Source organism: Pteropus vampyrus, unplaced genomic scaffold, assembly GCF_000151845.1.
Source record: "Pteropus vampyrus isolate Shadow unplaced genomic scaffold, Pvam_2.0 Scaffold2, whole genome shotgun sequence".
In the NCBI taxonomy this organism is placed as follows: domain Eukaryota; kingdom Metazoa; phylum Chordata; class Mammalia; order Chiroptera; family Pteropodidae; genus Pteropus; species Pteropus vampyrus.
Window position 1 is genome coordinate 36,340,998 of NW_011888783.1, and position 17,970 is coordinate 36,358,967.

The following is a 17,970-nucleotide window of genomic DNA, read 5'->3' on the forward strand; positions in this document are numbered from 1 at the left end:
AGTTATCACATATGCTTACAAAACTAATACTTCCCGTCCCTTTATTGGAATCACTGAATAAAAAATGCGAAGTCAGATTATGCTAATAAATATAATTTCTACATTAGCAAGTAAGGAGAAAGTTAAGTAATCTTACTACCATTTTATAAAAATCACTAATAGTTTCTACTTTTGCATTTAAGATTTTTTCCATATTTTGAAAATGCTTGGAATCAACTCAAAATGATACTATTTCAACTTTGTATGTACATATCTCTGGAAATAAGGCCCATTTACTTATTCTCCTTTCCTACAGCTCTTTCTCTTTTTTAGAGAAATGAAACTCTTTACAAAATCATCTTTCAACTGTCTTTCTAGTGCTGTTTTTTTATGGAATGGCCTACTCTGTCTTTTACCCAGTGCCCCAGAGTTTATGGCGTATGCCTTCATAATAAGCCTCCCTTACAGAACATCTAGCTGGTTAACCACATATCTATATTCTTCCTTGCTAAAAGCAGCAGTTTATCATGGTTTAAGTAGCCACCTTTCTTGCTAAAAAATCTTCTCTTGGGTAGAAGTGTAAGTGCCAAATGTTATTGACCCAGTGAAGAACCAAACAAAGGGTCAGTAACTCATTAGCAGTGTTATCAGAGGCTCTTTTTTATTCCTTATATGTATAATTCTTCAGGTACGCAGTTTTTCTTGTCTATATGTATTTGTGTTTATGGGAAAGAGCAGAAGGACAGATGGAGTAGTGACTTTGCCATCAAACAACCTCTTCCCTGCGGAAGTGATTTCTTTTTTAACTATTTTCTTTATCCCACACTGTCAACTTCTGTCATTAGTCATTACTGTCCACCACTAAATTATCTTTACTTCCATCTCCTTTCCATTCCCAAATTTAAGCTCTTAATTATTGCTTGCATAGAATGTTTGCACTGCCTTTAAGCCACTAACCTATATCGGGTGATCTAGAACTGATCCTTAATAGAAAAGAAATGTATAATGTTCCTATCTCTGGACGTAACTTTCTCTCTTTTAATTCCCTTATACTGGCACTTTATATTTTTTTAGGTAATAAAAGCTTTCCAGGTTTTTTGCTCAACTTCTCCCTTCCATCCCCAGACTATTAATATATCCTGTTTTACTTCCCAAACTAACCACGATCCTATTTCAATCACTTGAATTCTTTTCTTTATATAATCAGTTTTTTAACCTAGCTATCATATAAAAATATCTACGTAGATATTTAAAAATTTGTATTTCTGGGCCTCACTACAGCTTTTTAAAAATCTTTTTTATTTAGAAAATTGACAGTACACTTGATTTTTAATTTCTTAAGGAAAAATAGCACAAATACAAGTAGTTTCTTAAAATACTACTATTAAAAAAGCCAAAAGGCGGAATAACTTATTAATGTCATTCTGTGTTCCTGCCAGTTTCTTCTTCTACTGTTTGTTCCTTTAGTCTAGTATGGCTTCAGCTTAAATTTGTAGGTAGTTTAGTGAACTAAACTTTTGTCCATTACACATGCTGCTCTTGAGTCTGTTACATAAAACAAGATGTTTAAATTTTCATGAATATAGTAAGTGTTACCACATTTTATTATTTTAATTTTATATCTGAATTCTTCATAGAATATTCAGAATTCCTTTTTGAAACTCTTAATGTTACTGTGGCATTTACCTATCCAATAATAGTTATAATTTTTTAAGCAATTATTATAGGTCTTTGAACGTTAAAGATAAGCAGAGAATAACATGGTAGGTAAAAGACACGATATCACCAAGCCTACAAATGCTTAGAGGGGGATTGTTTAAAATAGTGTACTTAACAACATTTTTTAGAGGCTTGATTTATTTCCAAGCCACACTATCTTACTTCTGCTGCCTTGTAACCATAAGGAGATTAAAGAAATAATTTTGAGTTTTTAGAGGCTTGCATAAATTTTTTTAATGTTTAATTATGTATTATATATTATAGGGTAAGCATTGCCAATTATAGGTGATAGTTCAAATACTTATACTTCTAACATTATTTTTTTCTCTTAGCATGTATCTTATAGGAATTTCTTTTTTTTTTTTTTTTTTAAGGATATTTTGGAACTCTTAGAAAAAAGAGTGAAGTCACGATTTTCTCACCGGCAGATACACTTAATGAATTCATTTGGTTTTCCACAGTATCTTAAAATATTTAAAGAACAATTATCTCTACCTGCAGAATTTCCAGACAAGCTTTTTGCTGAGAAGTGGAATGAGAATGTTCAGGTAACTTGGCACAAAAGCTATAATGTTAAAGTAATTTGTGTCTTGCTATACCATTTGAAAGCAATTAAAACTTATAGATTTTTAAAATTTGTAAATTAGCACAAAGCTTCTGATGTTACTGTGTCATTAAAAACTGCATTAATACAAATTATATGCTTTTTATGTGTGTATTTTCTTCTTTTAAAAGACAGTTGAAATGTCATATTTCTTAAATTTTTCCTCAAAAAAACTAATAAAATTTTTTTTAGTTATATGATTTATATATTATTTTGTTAGTGCCCTTGTATCATAAAAATATTTATTTTCTTTAATTTACAAGTTTAAAATATATTACCCTAGTGTTTCATACCTACCTATTCAATATGAATTTTTTTTTCCCAGTTCTCATAAATAACTTTAGCTTTTATCTCATTGGGTCTACTAAGAAGCAGTTCAAGCCACAACACTTATGGTTATATTGTCTACTTTGGTGAATCCCATGTAGAGGCCCTAGAGCCCTGAGGTTCTTAGCTACAAAGGCACCTTCACGTGTTGTTTTAAAGATTTACTAAAGCTCGTGGACTCTGTAAATTTACTTACACTTAGGTCGAATAGCCTAACTTGTACAGGCCATTGTTGTACCAACTCAACATACTAGCCCCCGTTTATCTTATGCCGACAAGAAGTTTCAGTTGGCAGGGAGAAGTGGGTGAGAGAGAGATAACATGATTGAAAAACAGTGTTGCCAAATAAATCCCACTTGGTAGAATCTTTCAAAAATATGGATCCCAAGAAGGTGGAAAATAATATAAAAAGTCCTTGGTTTTGAAAGAATTGGGAAAAACTGTTCTGAAATATTAAATATTAATGAGCAAGGATAATTAGATGTATGGATAGAGTTATACAGTCTGTATTCACTGGCTCTAAAAAAAAAGATTGTTTTATATTAAAGCAATATTTTACTTTTAAATATCAATACCAAATTAAAAGTGAGAATTTTGCATTTAAGTGATTTTGCTCTTAAATGATTTGTTTTTTCCATCTTTGTTGAGGTATAACTGACAAATTAAATATTATATGTATTTATGGTGTACAGCTTGACATTTGGATGTACATATCATTGTGAAATACCACAATCAAGCTGTTTAACATATCTATCATCCGACATAGGTATCATTTCTTCTAATGTGGTGAGAACACTTAAGATCTATCCTCTAAGCAAATTTCAAGTGTACAATACTGTGTTGTTAACCATAGTCACATTGCTGTACGTTATATCTCCAGAACTTAACTCATCTTATGTAACTGACATTTCATTCTTGTTTTGATAATAATATATAATCTGTTAATGTAAGCATTATTAATTCTGACACATTTCATTTTTTTAATTTAAAGTTGAGTGAATAAAATTTAATCCGGGCATAAGGATACATGGTAAACGGTAGAAGTTTCCCTTAAATCCAAATTTGTTCTTTCTTCTTTTACTACAGAATATTTATTTGGTTTATAGCATCTCAGACTTTATATATGTACTGAACTTGTTTTGTACATAAAGGGTTCAAATTTTACGTATTCTTTGTTTTACCTTTTTTACTTTGTTCTGATTAATTCCATATTATTTTTCCTAATATAACTATATAGGATAGTATATAAAAATGACTAACTTTTCCTTAAAATTTAGATATTGTGCCATGATATAATTAGATATAGGTTCTTACTTCCACCCTCCTCTCCAAATTAACCTTGCCTAGGACTCAGATATTTGTTAGTTCAGGCAAGTTTTCTCTGATACTGTATCTAATTATAAGATTCTATTTTTTAGGAACACTTTATAGTTGATGCTCCCATGTTGTCTCTTCCCTTACCTAGGTCTGGAGTAGATCAGAGCTCTGGATCTTTGTTTTATGAATCCACTTTTCAGTGCCTCATAGACTTTTACCTTCTACAGCTCTTGAACTTGTTGTCTTGTTACAACTGTGTTTTTCTGTCTGCTGTAGAGATTCAAATGCAGTCTTTCATAGCATTTAAATGTCTGCTGTGCTGTCTTAGAGCTTTTATTATGTATATCCTTGTTCACTTTCCTAAGTTAACTAAACAGCGCAGGTTGTAATGTGCCATCATCCATCTTTCTGTCCTTCCCTGATATGTTGCATTCCGATCATCTCAGGGTGGTCATATAAAGGAAGTAGATGGTGAGGGTTACGGGTGAAGCATAACTCTGGATGATTCAGAAAATGGGTAACCATGTTAGTAGTAGAGTGGCTAACTCTTAGATTTTTGGTCCTTCTTTGCTGATTCACTGAATTTAGAGACAGGTAATAGGAATGCATGTGAGCATTATCCTTTCATCTTTTTGACAATCTTGCAGGTATTTTGTAAGGTAAAACTAGTACCACTGGAATTTATGTCTCAGTTCTAATATTTTCTTTCTCTATCCTAATCATCATTTGCCCCCTCCCCTTGGCATTCTGATAAATGAACTTCACTCGAAAAATATGTCAGCACCACGGCCAGAGGCCCTGCTGTGTGGGTGGGGGTGGGGTGGGGACTGCATTGAGGGAGCTATCCTGTCACTCAGTGCTGATTATCCAGTAAGTTGTTCCAATTCCAAGGTTAAACCAAAAGCAGTGGTATAGATAACAAGTCACCTATGGATATCATCCAAGAAATATCTTCAGGACAGTGTTGAACCTGGACCTCCAGCCTAACTCGAATGTTTTATCCCTAATCCAAATGGGTCAAATAAGCAGAGTGAACACCATCTCAGCATAGCAGTATAAGGGAAATCCCTGAATAGAAAAACTTTTAAAAGGAACACAGCTAATTCTCAAAGGAAATTCCCCCAAAGTACTATAGGTTAAGGAAGATTTACCTACTGTCTTAAACCTCCCCTGTGTAGTTAACAGAAGGTGAGAAAGTTTAGCAGCTGCTGAGATTAGCAAGCAGATTTAGTACATATACTGCTGCCACAGAGTTATCCCTGGAGCAGCATGAGTCCTGAAGTGTGAGTATAATCCTATAACATTCTGCTTAGAGTCTACCTGTGAAGAGGGCATGGTCAAACACACCGCAGTTGGCACAGTAAGAACAACTGCGACTGCTACTCGTGTACCTCAGTGAAAAGGAAAGGTGTCAGCTTCCTTGAACAATGGAGAGTTGTGCTTTATTTCTGAGAATTTCTCCTGTATTCCTGTAGGTAATGTCAATCAGTCTCTGTCTTATTTCCCTTACATCATTTCCTGAGCCAACCATATGGGAGCTTTTAATCCAGAGTGATAAGAAATTCAGTTATACTTCATACCTGAGATCTGATATCTTCAGTGACTATCATAATTAAATATAATAGGCATCCAATAAGCGGTTATTGATAATAGCCTTATCCTCAAGTAGTTTATAGTGTTTGAATCAAGGTGGAATTAAAAATGTAATGAGTTCTTATTTTTTAATGGCTCATTTATAGGTCTTGTAGGCATTTTTTTTAAAGCAGATTAAATAATTAAAGAAGGAAGGTATTAGCTTTCAGAAAGAAGAGGATTTGGATTCAGACCTCTAAAGACAGATAAACGGAAAGGCAGAGTATAGAAGTAACCATTTGACATGTCATATTAAAAAAGTAAGTCCCTTTTTAAAATGAATTCTTGTGGAAAAAAATTATTTCACAACATATTTATCCCAGGTGATTTTCTTTAGTGTTCTTAAGTGCTCTCATTTGAACACATCAACTTTATAAGTGACTTGATAAAAGTCACCAATTGTAGAAGCCAAGACTACAATTAATTTCCAAAAGTTTTTTATTTGAAATACTTTAATATTTTGCGTCCTTCCAAAAGGTATGTGACTCTGTTTATGATAAAAAGATATGTATAGCCTTTAAAATAGAAAGAGGAGACTAAAAACAATAGCAAAGGAATAGAGACTGTAACTAGGATAATATATTTACTGAGAGCATGAAACTTCATTAGACTAGAACTTATTTCTGAATATGAGTCGTCTTACAGTGGAAGAAGTAGAGATGTGCAATATTAGCTTTAGAAAATAAAATATAGAAATACTTAGTACTTAGTTTTCTGGGCTTTGGGCTTTTTTTTTTTTTTTTTTAAGGAAAAATAATCCGTATTTCTTGCAGATGATTTTTTAAGAATTATGTTAATCTTCCTCAAGCTGTTCTTGGCTCTGCCAACTTTGAATGTACTCTCCTTTCATCTGATCTTTTTTTTTTATTGCCAACTGTACCTCACCTGTCATTATTCCTAATTCACTGCAATCACTTAGCACTTTTAGATACTTTTTTTCAAGGAGCCCTATTGATCTTCAAATTTCCAAAGCCATTAGCTTCATCTCAAAATATATCTTTATTTAATTACACAAAATACTTTACATTGTTGATCACCACTTCACTGTTGAAGTTTTCTTTTCTTGGTTTCATCAGTCCCTTTTGTATTCTTTTCCAGTTTTCAATATCTTTTTCAATCTCTTTGTTTGCTCCACTTTTCCATCAACTTCTTAAAACTTGATAATCCAAGTTTCACTTCCTGACCATATCTCACTTTTCACTCCTCCAGTGACGTTCTGTATCCCATAATATAAACTCTGATTTTTCTCTTTCCCCATTCAAACCCTTTCTCCTCCACCTCTCACCAGTTGATTCTCTACAATACATGTCTTTTATAAATGACTTAATTCTCGTCTTCACACCACTGTATTAATTCCGACCCTCTTTGACAATTGTAATTGCCTTCAGTCTGGCTCGCCTGCCTTTGTCTTTCCATATAATCCCTTTGCCAATAACTGAAATTTAGGATTACATGACTCCTTAACCTCTGTCAGTATACCACAGTATTCTTACATTACTCATGCTATTCCCTCTAACTGGAATCTTTCTTCTTTATAACCTATTGACTCATACAGTTTAGCACTCTTTGTAATACTTTAATTTGTTTACCCAAGTATAGTAACTCATTCTCTGTTGTGTTTTGTGCTGCATTTGATCATCCCACTATCACAGTATGGATTCTCTTTTTATACAGTTTTGGGGTAGCAAAGATTATGCTTTATGTTTGCGTCTATTGAATTAACATAAGGATAAGAAAATCAATAGACTGGATATTTGGTTTTGATTTTTGTGTTCTATAAAAAAGACCAGCACCTATTTAATAATCAATAAATAGAATTAAAGAGGTACACAAACTAGTGAGGCACAAGATTATATTTAGGATTTAAACTGCATTATTCCTTATTTCTGTTTTGATTTTTTTCTCTCTAGTGTCTCTCAGAAGATATAAGTGTACGAGAAGTACTACAGAAGCATTTCAATATCAACAAAAACCTGCGGTCATTACACATGCTATTGGTTTGTATTAGTTTTATTTTTAGCATTCATTTTATTTCACCAGGTGATTGTGTTTTGATGGGAATTGATTAAACCTGTAGGTAAATTTTGGGAGAATTAACATGTTTACTACATTGAGTCTTCCAGTTCCTGAATATGGTACATCTCTCCTTTTCTTTAGTTCTTCTTTGATTTTTTTCATTATCGTTTTATAATTTTTACTACACAGATTCTGTTTTTACATGTTTAAAGTGCATACATAAGTATTTAATTTTTTTGGAACAGTTGTAAATTATATTTTATTTTTAATTTTGGTTTCAGCATGCTCATTGTTAGAATGTAGAAATGTGATTGATTTTTGTATGTCGACATTGTACTCTGCAAATAGCATTTTTTTTCCTTTGCAATCTGATAGATTTTATTTCTTTTTCTTGTCTTATTGCCATGGCTAGAACTTCTTCCACTGTGTTGAATAAGAGTGATGAGGATATACATCATTGCGTTTTTTCCAATTTTAGGAGGAAAGCAATCTTTTACCATTAGGCATTATATAAGCTGTAGCTTTCTTTTAACTACATGTTTGTTATAAAGTTAAGGTAGTTCTTATCTGTTTTTAACTTGTTGAGAGTTTATTATGAATGAGTGTTGGATTTTGTCAGATACTTAATCTGTATAAATGGATATGATCTGTGGTTTTTCTTTAGCCTGTTAATATGTTGGATTATATCACTTGATTTTTTTTTTTTTTTTTTTTTTTTTTTTGGTGAGGCAACTCTTGGTTGACCTCACAGATTGCAAGCACTTTGACAGTGTACAATCCCTTTTTATTTTTATTTTTTATGCCTACAGCACCTAGTCTTCCTAGGTGGTCTCCTATCCAAGTACTAACCAGGCCCAACCTTGCTTAGCTTCCGAGATCAGACAGGATCGGGCTGGTTCAGGGTAGCATGGCGTAGACATTGCTTGATTTTTTAATGTTGAACTAGCTTTGCATACCTGAATAAATCCCACCTAGTTATGGTCTTTCACAAAATAATTATATCTTAAGCTTAAACAGTAGCACAGAAGGGGTACTTTATTGTTCTGAAAATTAAAGCTCTTCACTAATTTATTTGATATTAGCCTAATATTTCTAGAACATAATCTATGGCAAATATCTTTCAAGGGAAAAATACTTTTTATTTCATGAATTTCTTCTTGGTCGTTTTCATTCATAATGATAATGGATATCATTTATTGAATAGCACATGAACCAGGTAATACAGTTACTTTAACAACATTATGTCTAACCTTTACCAAAATCCTATTTTTTATACTTTGTTTTTTTTTATCCTTATTTTTGAAGAAACTGAAGTTTCTTGTTGTTATATAACTTGCCCCAGGTCACATAGCAAACTAGATGGCAAACTCAACTCAAATCCAAGGCTCTCTGGAGTCAAGCTTGTGTTCTTTTTACTATATGGCTCTGCTCTGTTTTAGAGATTCTCCTTCCTCGTTTGTTTTTTGCTGAGGAAATTTAGGAGTTTTTTTTTTTTTTTTCCATGTATACTTTCTTGTTAGCAGTCTCCCTCCCATCCGTAAAAATCCTACTGCCATTTTCACTTGTCTTTATCTCTAAGGAATTTGGGGATTAAGAATTTTTTAGTTATTTATATACCAAAATTAGACTTTACTAACTTATGATATATAGAGGATACACGCACACATATGCACATATATATGTACACACACATCCGTGTGTACACACACACTTCTCATTATTCTGGGAAAATCTCTACCATCAAAATGTCAACATGAACAGCCATAATTTTTCCAGATTTCTATTACATTTTTAATTCAAGGTAATGGCTTTCTTTTTGTTTTGGTTTGTCTTGTTTAAGAAAGTTTTGGAACTGGTAGATATTATAAAGAGGAGGGAAAGACTTGACTGAGATTAAATATAGTTTGGATAATTTTCAGTAAAATATCAGGAGTTATACACATAGAAAAAAACACCCTCATTGTATATCCAAAAGTAAATTCCAGGTTAAAAAACCTAAATGTACATACAGAAACAAAACTTTTAAAAGTTTAGAAAAAAAAAAAATAGAAGATATTTGTAATCTTGAGATAGAGGAAGAGTTCTTAGGGAAGATACACAAATCATAAGCCATAAAAGAAAAGATAGATAAAGTTAATTACATTAAATTTTTAAATGTCTGGACAAAAGATACCTTAGAAAAAGTGAAGACTGATTGGGAGAGGATATATGCAATGTACGTAATCATCAACACTATCCATAATGTATAAAAAGCTTCCACATTACCCCAATCAACTTAATGTAAAAAAAAAAAAGCTTCTACAATAATCAATAAAGGAATGAGCTAAGAATTTGAACAAGCAATCCACCAATGTGGAATCCCGCATGACTTATATACAAAGATGTTTAACCTCCCCAGTAACCAGGGAAATGGTACAAAATATTTTTAACTTTACATTATTAAACACTACATTTTTATTTCTGGCAGTCTGGTGGTTCCAAGTTAATATCTGATGGTGTCTGTGACTATTAAAATTTATTGCTGTTGATAGTATAAATATGTATAAGTACTTTGGAGAACAATTTGGCAATTTAGGTATCTAGAGACCTCAGATGTACAAGAAGACATGTACTGCATTGTTTATTGCAGCCTTATTTATAATTGCAAAAAGGAATGAGAGATGTCTATCAATAAAAGAGAGAATAATTAAAATGTGAGTATATACAAAGGAATGCAACAGGAAAAAAAATGAATAAACTAGAATTGACACCTTGACGTGGATAAATTCTCAATGTTCAGTAAAGAGAGTTGCAGCAGTATAATATGGTACTTATATAAAACTTGAAAATTTGTATTGTCTAAGAATACATATGTATGTAGTAGAAGTATAAAGACATGATTTTTTTTTTCTTTTAGTATGGGGAAGGGTAGAGAGTCCAACCATGGAAGAGACATGGGCTTCAGCTGTCTAAGATATTTTGTAAACTAAGGAAGTGCTTGTGGATCTTCATTATATTTTTCTCTTGCCTTTTTGTATGTCAAAAATATTTTATTATAAAAGGAAAAAGAAAAAGGAAGAGAAAGGGAAGGAGCTACTGGGTACCCTGTTCTCTCCCAGTTGGGGAATGAAGTACAAGGATCACCAAACTCTTCTGATCAACTAAGGACCCTGGGCCCTGGTTAAAATGGGGGAGAGACTTGCTAATATAAAAAATGTCCCAAATACTATATGGTACATCCTTACACTAAGAAATTATTCATTGTTTACCTGGAATTCAAATTTAATGAGATATCATTCATTTTTTTACCTTCTAAATCTGCTAACCCTATTTAAATGATTAAATTTAAATGTTATGAACCTCACAAATAAAGATATCTTCAAATCTAGGATTAGCGTTAGTTGTTGGGAAGACAACAAGCTACATAACAAGTGAATTCTTTTCAGAATTGTTTCTGGGTGTAATTTTGGTTTTTACCTTTTTCCTTTTTATACAATAGAACATAAGTGATAGAAGTGAACACTAACCTGGACTGGTTGATTGGGTGGTAAGAAAGTTCCTATAAGTCACAGATCTGCCTTTTTGGTTTGGTTTGGTCTGGAGCTTTAAATAGTGTTCTTATTTTTGGTCATCTTGCCCTACTCCTTTTTTAAACAGCTTTTCTGTCCAGGAATTGTAAATAAACAAAATATGCAAGTGGGAAGGGGTAAAGAGAACAATAAAACTTTTTTTTTATGCTTTACATTTATAGAGTTGAAATACTATGAATACTATGAATACTATGAGCATATGAATTGAAATACTAAATTTTAGTAGAGCTAAATGTGAAAAAATATTTTTCCTAAGCATCACTAGTCACTCTCATAAGCATAGACTCTCCAAATTATGAAGTTTTGTTCAGTAATTCTCCACATTGCCCAAGTAAGTATATAATTGTCTTACCCTCATTTCTCTAGATGCTTGCTTTAAATCGCATAACAACGTCACACCCATTTATGACTGCAGCAGATCTGATGGAGGCAAACCAACTGTGTAGCATGGACTCTAAAGCCAATATTGTACATGGTAAGAAACCTACTTGATTAATAGTTTTTTATAGATTTGAATTTATATAATGGAATGCTTTTCAAAATTATAATTAATATTAAGTATAGTGCTTTTTATATAGACTACTTTTTATCCATACAGCCTTTAACTCAGCCCTTTAAAAGATATTGTCAGTCCCATTTACAGTCAAAGAAAATTGATACTCTGCCTCTCTTGCCACGTTGGAAGTCCTGCTAAGACTGTATTGCAGGTGTTCCTGTTGTACCAAGTGGTACCGAAAAGCATTGGCTTTTAGTCACTTTAGATTCACTGTCCCTGTTAAGAATCTAATGAAACTTCTCTCCAGGAGAAAAATTTTAGATATAATTTACAGGGATTTAGGGAGTCTCTGAATAATCAAGGGCCCTACGTAATTTAAAGTTACGTAATAATTGCAGCAGCTTCAGTTTACGTTTCCTGTGGGCCATATGGTCAGTGCTTGATAATATTACCTCTCATCCTTATAACATCCTTATAACATCTCTGTAAGATTAAAAGACCCTTATTTTGCTGATATGAAAACTAAACTCAGGGAGATTGAGTAACTTGCTGAAAATTATAAGGCTAATAAATAAATGAAATACATTTGAACCTGGGGGAGGTCTTAACCTCTTCCTACCCCTCAAATCCGTGATCTTTCACTTGTATTCTATATAGAGGACAGTTATTTCAATCTTATGTATCTAAGTAAACTACAATTCAGTTTGCTTCCCTTTTACTGTAGGTCTATCGGTATTGGAAATCTGTCTTATTATAGCAATGAAGCATTTAAATGACATTTACGAAGAGGAGCCCTTTAATTTTCAAATGGTCTATAATGGTGAGAGGAGACTTTCGTAGTTTCTGACTCCACCCCACTGCTTATTTGAAGATACTAATTTTGTCATTGCTTTCTGTCCAGAGTTTCAGAAATTTGTTCAGAGGAAGGCCCATTCTGTTTATAATTTTGAGAAACCTGTTGTCATGAAGGTAAGCTTCCCTGTTATTTTTCTGCAGACAAGTATATTTTTATGTCTAATTTAATTGTCCACTTGACCCTTGAATAACACATTTGAACTGTGCATGTTCACTTAGATTTTTTCAAAAAATACTGTAAATGTATTTTCCTTATGATTTTAATAGTATTTTTTTCTCTAGCTTACTTTATTGTAAGAATACAGTATATAATACAAAATATGTGGCAATCAACTGTTTATGTTATTGGTAAGGCTTCCTTCCTTCCAGTCAACAGTAAGCTGTTAGTAGTTAAGTTTTGGAGAAGTCAAGCGATATAGGGATTTTTGACTGGGGGTGAAGGGTTTTTGGCATCGCCTAATCGCTGAGTTTTTCAAGGGTACTGTATATTTCATAGTTGCACTTTTATTAATTTTGAAACATTAGGTACTTATAGTTTTTTTTTTTTCAAAACATAAATCTAAAAACAAAATGTTGAATAATTTTGAAGAAAGCAGCCAGTTTGTGGAGGTATACTGCCCTCTACTGTCTGTTCCTAGCACTTGCATCCTGAAAAGGAATTACCTATGAAATACATGGATAGAACCCTATCCCTTTACAACACAAGGTTTGGCTTTATAATCTCAGCAGTAAAAAAGAAATAAAAATGTTGATATTATGCATTAAGAAACCAAAGGACAAAATCTCACTGGCTGATGAGGGCATACAGAGAAAGTTTTATTAGGGGTTGGGTGAGACATGAGTTCTAAAACTTGAACTTTATTCTAGCATACCATTGTCCACTTGAAACACAACATGAGCCACATAATGTAATTTTAGATTTTCTAGTAGCAACACAAAAGTATTAAAGAAAAAAGGTGCAGTTATCTTTAATATTAAATTTTAACTTAATATGCCCAAAATATTTTAATCTATAATCAATATAGAGATTATTAATGAAGTCTTTTCCCTTTTTTTGTGTGTTAAGATGTGTATTTATACCTAAAACACATCATAATTCACTAAATATTCATTGGAAATACTTGCTCTTTGGATCCTTAAAGTTTTTAGCTGAAGTAGATGTATATTCTGCAGTTGCTCTAAACATACTTAATTTCTGATTGACTCAAATATCAGTTTTTAAATTAAACTTAATGAAAATTAAATAAAATGAAAAGCGAGTCCCACATTTCAAATGCTCAGTAAGTAGCCTTGTGTGGCTAGTGGTTACCTTAGTGGACAGCACAACTCTATAGAGGACTTTATAAGAAGAAACATTTTTTGTTTTTTTAAGCAGTGGACCCATATGTCCTGATAGGCCCTAGTAGTCAGAATTTTATTCCTTGTAGCAACCAAAATATGAGTATGGGGCATTGCCATTTCTTCAAAATAATAGGAAGGATATTTAGCACACTAGAGGTTGGTTTTTTCCCCCCACTTCCTAATGTCCATATCTGTCTGATGGTTTGTGGGAGTTCTATAAATGGAAAGGGTTACCTGAACATTTAAAATTCTGATGAATTTCTGCATTTTAAATAAAGTATTTTTGCTGCCTAGAAATATTTTAAATCTCAATTTTATTCAACCCCTAGCTTGCAGCCTCTGATATTTTCTCATTTTCAAAAATGATGTCTGAGCTATATCTCTTTCATCAGAAAAATTTTTATGGCATATAAAGAATATATTCCAATGATATTTTTCACAATGAGCCTGTAAGAATAGAAAGCCCAGGAATCTATTTCAGTGTGTAAATATTTAATGGTTAGTATGTCATGACTTAATGGTTTCTTTTTTTCATACCCTAATAAAATACTTTAATAATCAAGGTTAGAAAAGACATAATACATGAATATTAGCAGTAAAGGGAAGCAGACAGTAAAGAGTCCTATTAAGATGGGGAAGATGGAAGAGACTTTTTAATAGGTTATGGCAGTCTCCCTCAGACTTCTTAGGGAAACAGAAGCCTGTCTTCTCTCCTCCATGTCCATAACACTGCTGAGTCATTTATTTATAGGATCAGCTGAATAGGCTTGGTGTACTCCTTAGGGTCTTTCCTGCTTCCCTCTTTTTTTGCAACTGTATTAAACTTTTACACAGCAAAGTCTCACAAAGGTAGAAGCAAAATACAAGTGCAAATTTGAGTAACCTAAGTAATGAGTCAAAAGGTGTACTGGTTTTATCAGATCTTCGGTTTTCAGTGCAAACTGGAAACCCTTCATTAACTTAAGTACTAGGAGGAGATATGATAGAGAACAAGATTAGGTACAAAATCTTATTGTGCAGACTAGATTAAAATTTGCCCTGTTTACATTCAACAGTGCAGGGACAGATAACTGGATATTGACACTATTTTTTCACCTAGGATATGAAGTTGTTTTTGAACCCTATTGATTCCTATTGTTTCCTAGCATTCTTTTCCACAATTGACTCAAACTCTTAACTGTTCTCTGGGTTAGCATTGTTACTTTACTTCCCCTATTGAACCTAAACTATTTCTTTCATCTTTCAGGCTTTTGAACACTTACAACAATTAGAATTAATAAGGCCCATGGAAAGAACTTCAGTAAATGCACAGAGAGAGTACCAGCTGATGAAACTACTTCTGGATAATACTCAAATTATGAATGCTTTGCAGAAATACCCCAACTGTCCTACAGATGTTAGGCAGTGGGCAACATCCTCACTAAGCTGGTTATGAATATAACCAGTGGCTTCAGTTATGGAGTTTCAGGCGAACTACTATAAATAACTAAAAACTGTTGTCCTTTAACAAGATATTGCATTTTCTTTTATTTATAAATGTTTTTTTATATTTATGAGGGATTATTACACATGTAGTATTCTTGGCTGTGTTGTGCCTTTAAATCTTGAGCAGTTACATGATTTATAATTCCAGTAATTTAGACTAGTAGTTCAAAAAAATATGACTTTTATAGGGATTAAACCATATGCTTATTTAAAATAGTTGTGAATTATTAGTGTTACATTTAAAGAGTTCATGTTAAGCCAGCAACCAGATGTTTTTACAAACCAACAAAGCAGTAAAGAAACAATGGTGAGAGCTGAGGTGTAATGAGTAATCTTTTGATCCAGTGGGAAGTGATGCATTTTTTTTTTTTCTGTATCCATGGAAATTTTGGATTCTATTTCCAGACCCAGGTCTTCTAGTTCAAGAGACTGACCAGTTGGCCAGAAGATGGTTCACGTGGAAGGAAAAAAGCCAAAAGTTTGTACGTTTTCTTTCAGACTTCTGAAAATGTTACTTATACCATCTAAAGAACCCCTTTAAGCATTTTTTTTTTAATGCAGAATTTTGGGCCTATTTTAGGCCAAACGGATCAGAATTTATGTTTTTAACAGGTACTTTAAGAAATTCCTGGAAAACCACTCCCACAAATAATGGGAAATGTTTGGCAGTGTTAACTAATCTGTTATTTGTATCAAAAAGCAAACCCCTAAGAGGAATGTGGAAATGTCAGCCAAAGTATTACCTTATAAATTCAGGAATCCATAAACTAATATAGGTATATGTTTAAAGTGAAATTTAATAAGCATTCATTAAGTGTTAGCTACTTCATTTATTCAATATTTGGATGCCTGTTGTTTAGTGGAATGTGGTTTACATAAGGCAAAGTCCCTACCTGTGTGCAGTTTATAATCTTTGTAACTGTCAAAGGCCATGCTATTTGCATACTGTTATTTATAGATGAGAAAACTAACACAGTGGCAGTGTCCAGAATCACACAGGTAGAGAATGATTGACAGACCTGGTTCAACTCAAGTTTGATTGATACCAAAGTACCTGCTATTAAGACTTGAAGTTCAGTATTGGATTCCTTACCATGTATTTTGTAAAGTGTGCTCTAGGAAATGATTTATCTTGTTTTTAAGACGTATCAGATGTAGACCAGAAATACCTGTGCACAAAAGTAGCTCTTCAGTAATTACAGCCTATTCTTTTGCATACATCGTCTTCTTTCCATGCCCTCCGAGTCTTCAGATCACTGTCATTTACTTTTCTGCAATCTCATTAAATCTAAGGCTTACATACTGGTTCTGTGCAATACTCTACAGATTTTTAAGGGATATTTTGCCAAAATACTTAAAATGGTAGCATCACTATTACTAGAAGCAAGGATTTTACGCATGAGCTAAAACTGTCCCTTCAAAAAAATTTCTAAAATATTTTAAGGCACTGACTATCAAAGCACCTAAAGACCTGACTTGAGGATTACAAATTTGTATTCTGTTAAGATGCCAATAGAAGGCTGAGGACCCTTATCTGCCTCCCTGGCTATGTAGGAGCTCCAGAAGATCCATCAAGGTCCAGGTATACTGATTAAAAAACTAGCAAGATGGGTTATCATAAAGCAAATTAGAAAAAATAGGTTAGCAAAAAGCATACAAATGAGTATGTCTACATTCCAATGGCATTTTTTGAGGGGAGGAGGGATGCTGATGTTCCCCTTTCCATACTCACTAATAAAAGCTAAAATGTATTCACAAAATTTTTAAACTAATTTCATTTCTTAAATTGCTTAAACCATTAACAAAATGAAAACCAAATCTGAAAAGCCCTAGTAAAAAGCTTTAGAAAATAATGGAAACAAATATGACTTAAAGATATTTTCCTCATTTACTAGAGGAGAATTATAGCCTTTGAACAGCACAGTCAAAAACCTCTGACCTGCTTGGGTCATCAGACTGAAAAGGTTAAGTGTTAGAGGCTTCAGTGCAGTTTTTACTCATGTCCCTCCAGGAGCCTTACCAAAAACAAGATTTTATTACAAAATTTTAAAAAACCTTTCCAGTTCACATGCACATGTGAATAGGTCTGAGGAATTAAAACCTGGTGGTCCAAATGTACTATATCATAATGCTATATATGTTGAGCATGTACATTATTTACTTCCTGAAGAATCAGTGTTTTGCAGAACACACTGTGGAAAATGATTCCAGTCTTTCCATAGATTTCCATGGTTTGTTTATTTTTATTTGGTTTAGAAGGCAATGCAGGTTCTCTCAAACCACCATATTTTAAGTGTCCCTTTCTTCACCTTTACCCTAGAAAAATTAAGAATCCATTGGTATGAACTGTGACACTACATGTGACAATGTGGGGCTTTTCCAGCCCCCCCCCCCATTTTCTTTGAAAACCACAAGATAAACAAAACCTTTGCAACATTAAAAATGTAAATAGAAGCTAACTTTCTTGATTACTCTGATTACCCTAAGTGGAAGTACCAGAATTCTCCCATTCAGTTAGTAAAGAATTACCAAATTGGAAATACAATTCATATCTTTGATGACTATTTCCTAAGCCACATTTTTCTATTTCCATATTAAAAGTCAAGGTAACTAAAGCTCAGCTAGCTTCT

General features: G+C 32.9%; 1 protein-coding gene and 1 pseudogene across 3 annotated transcripts in view; one reads left to right on the plus strand and one right to left on the minus strand.

The window, feature by feature from the left end:
- The window catches only part of ORC4 (origin recognition complex subunit 4), a 76,702-nt gene extending 60,057 nt beyond the window's left edge, over positions 1–16,645 (plus strand). Inside the window, exons 9-14 of one of the 3 annotated variants that reach the window (XM_011359654.2) lie at positions 2,073–2,246; positions 7,489–7,575; positions 11,530–11,638; positions 12,384–12,479; positions 12,561–12,628; positions 15,102–15,367. In XM_011359654.2, coding sequence (XP_011357956.1) covers positions 2,073–2,246; positions 7,489–7,575; positions 11,530–11,638; positions 12,384–12,479; positions 12,561–12,628; positions 15,102–15,290 — 723 coding nt within the window. In that variant the 3' untranslated portion in view covers positions 15,291–15,367. Of the gene's footprint in view, positions 1–2,072; positions 2,247–7,488; positions 7,576–11,529; positions 11,639–12,383; positions 12,480–12,560; positions 12,629–15,101 lie in introns of all 3 variants that reach the window. The other 2 variants (XM_011359647.2, XM_023530274.1) reach the window with 2 other exon arrangements.
- Positions 8,395–8,512, minus strand: LOC111739448 (annotated as a pseudogene).
- Positions 16,646–17,970: the final 1,325 nt, after the last annotated feature.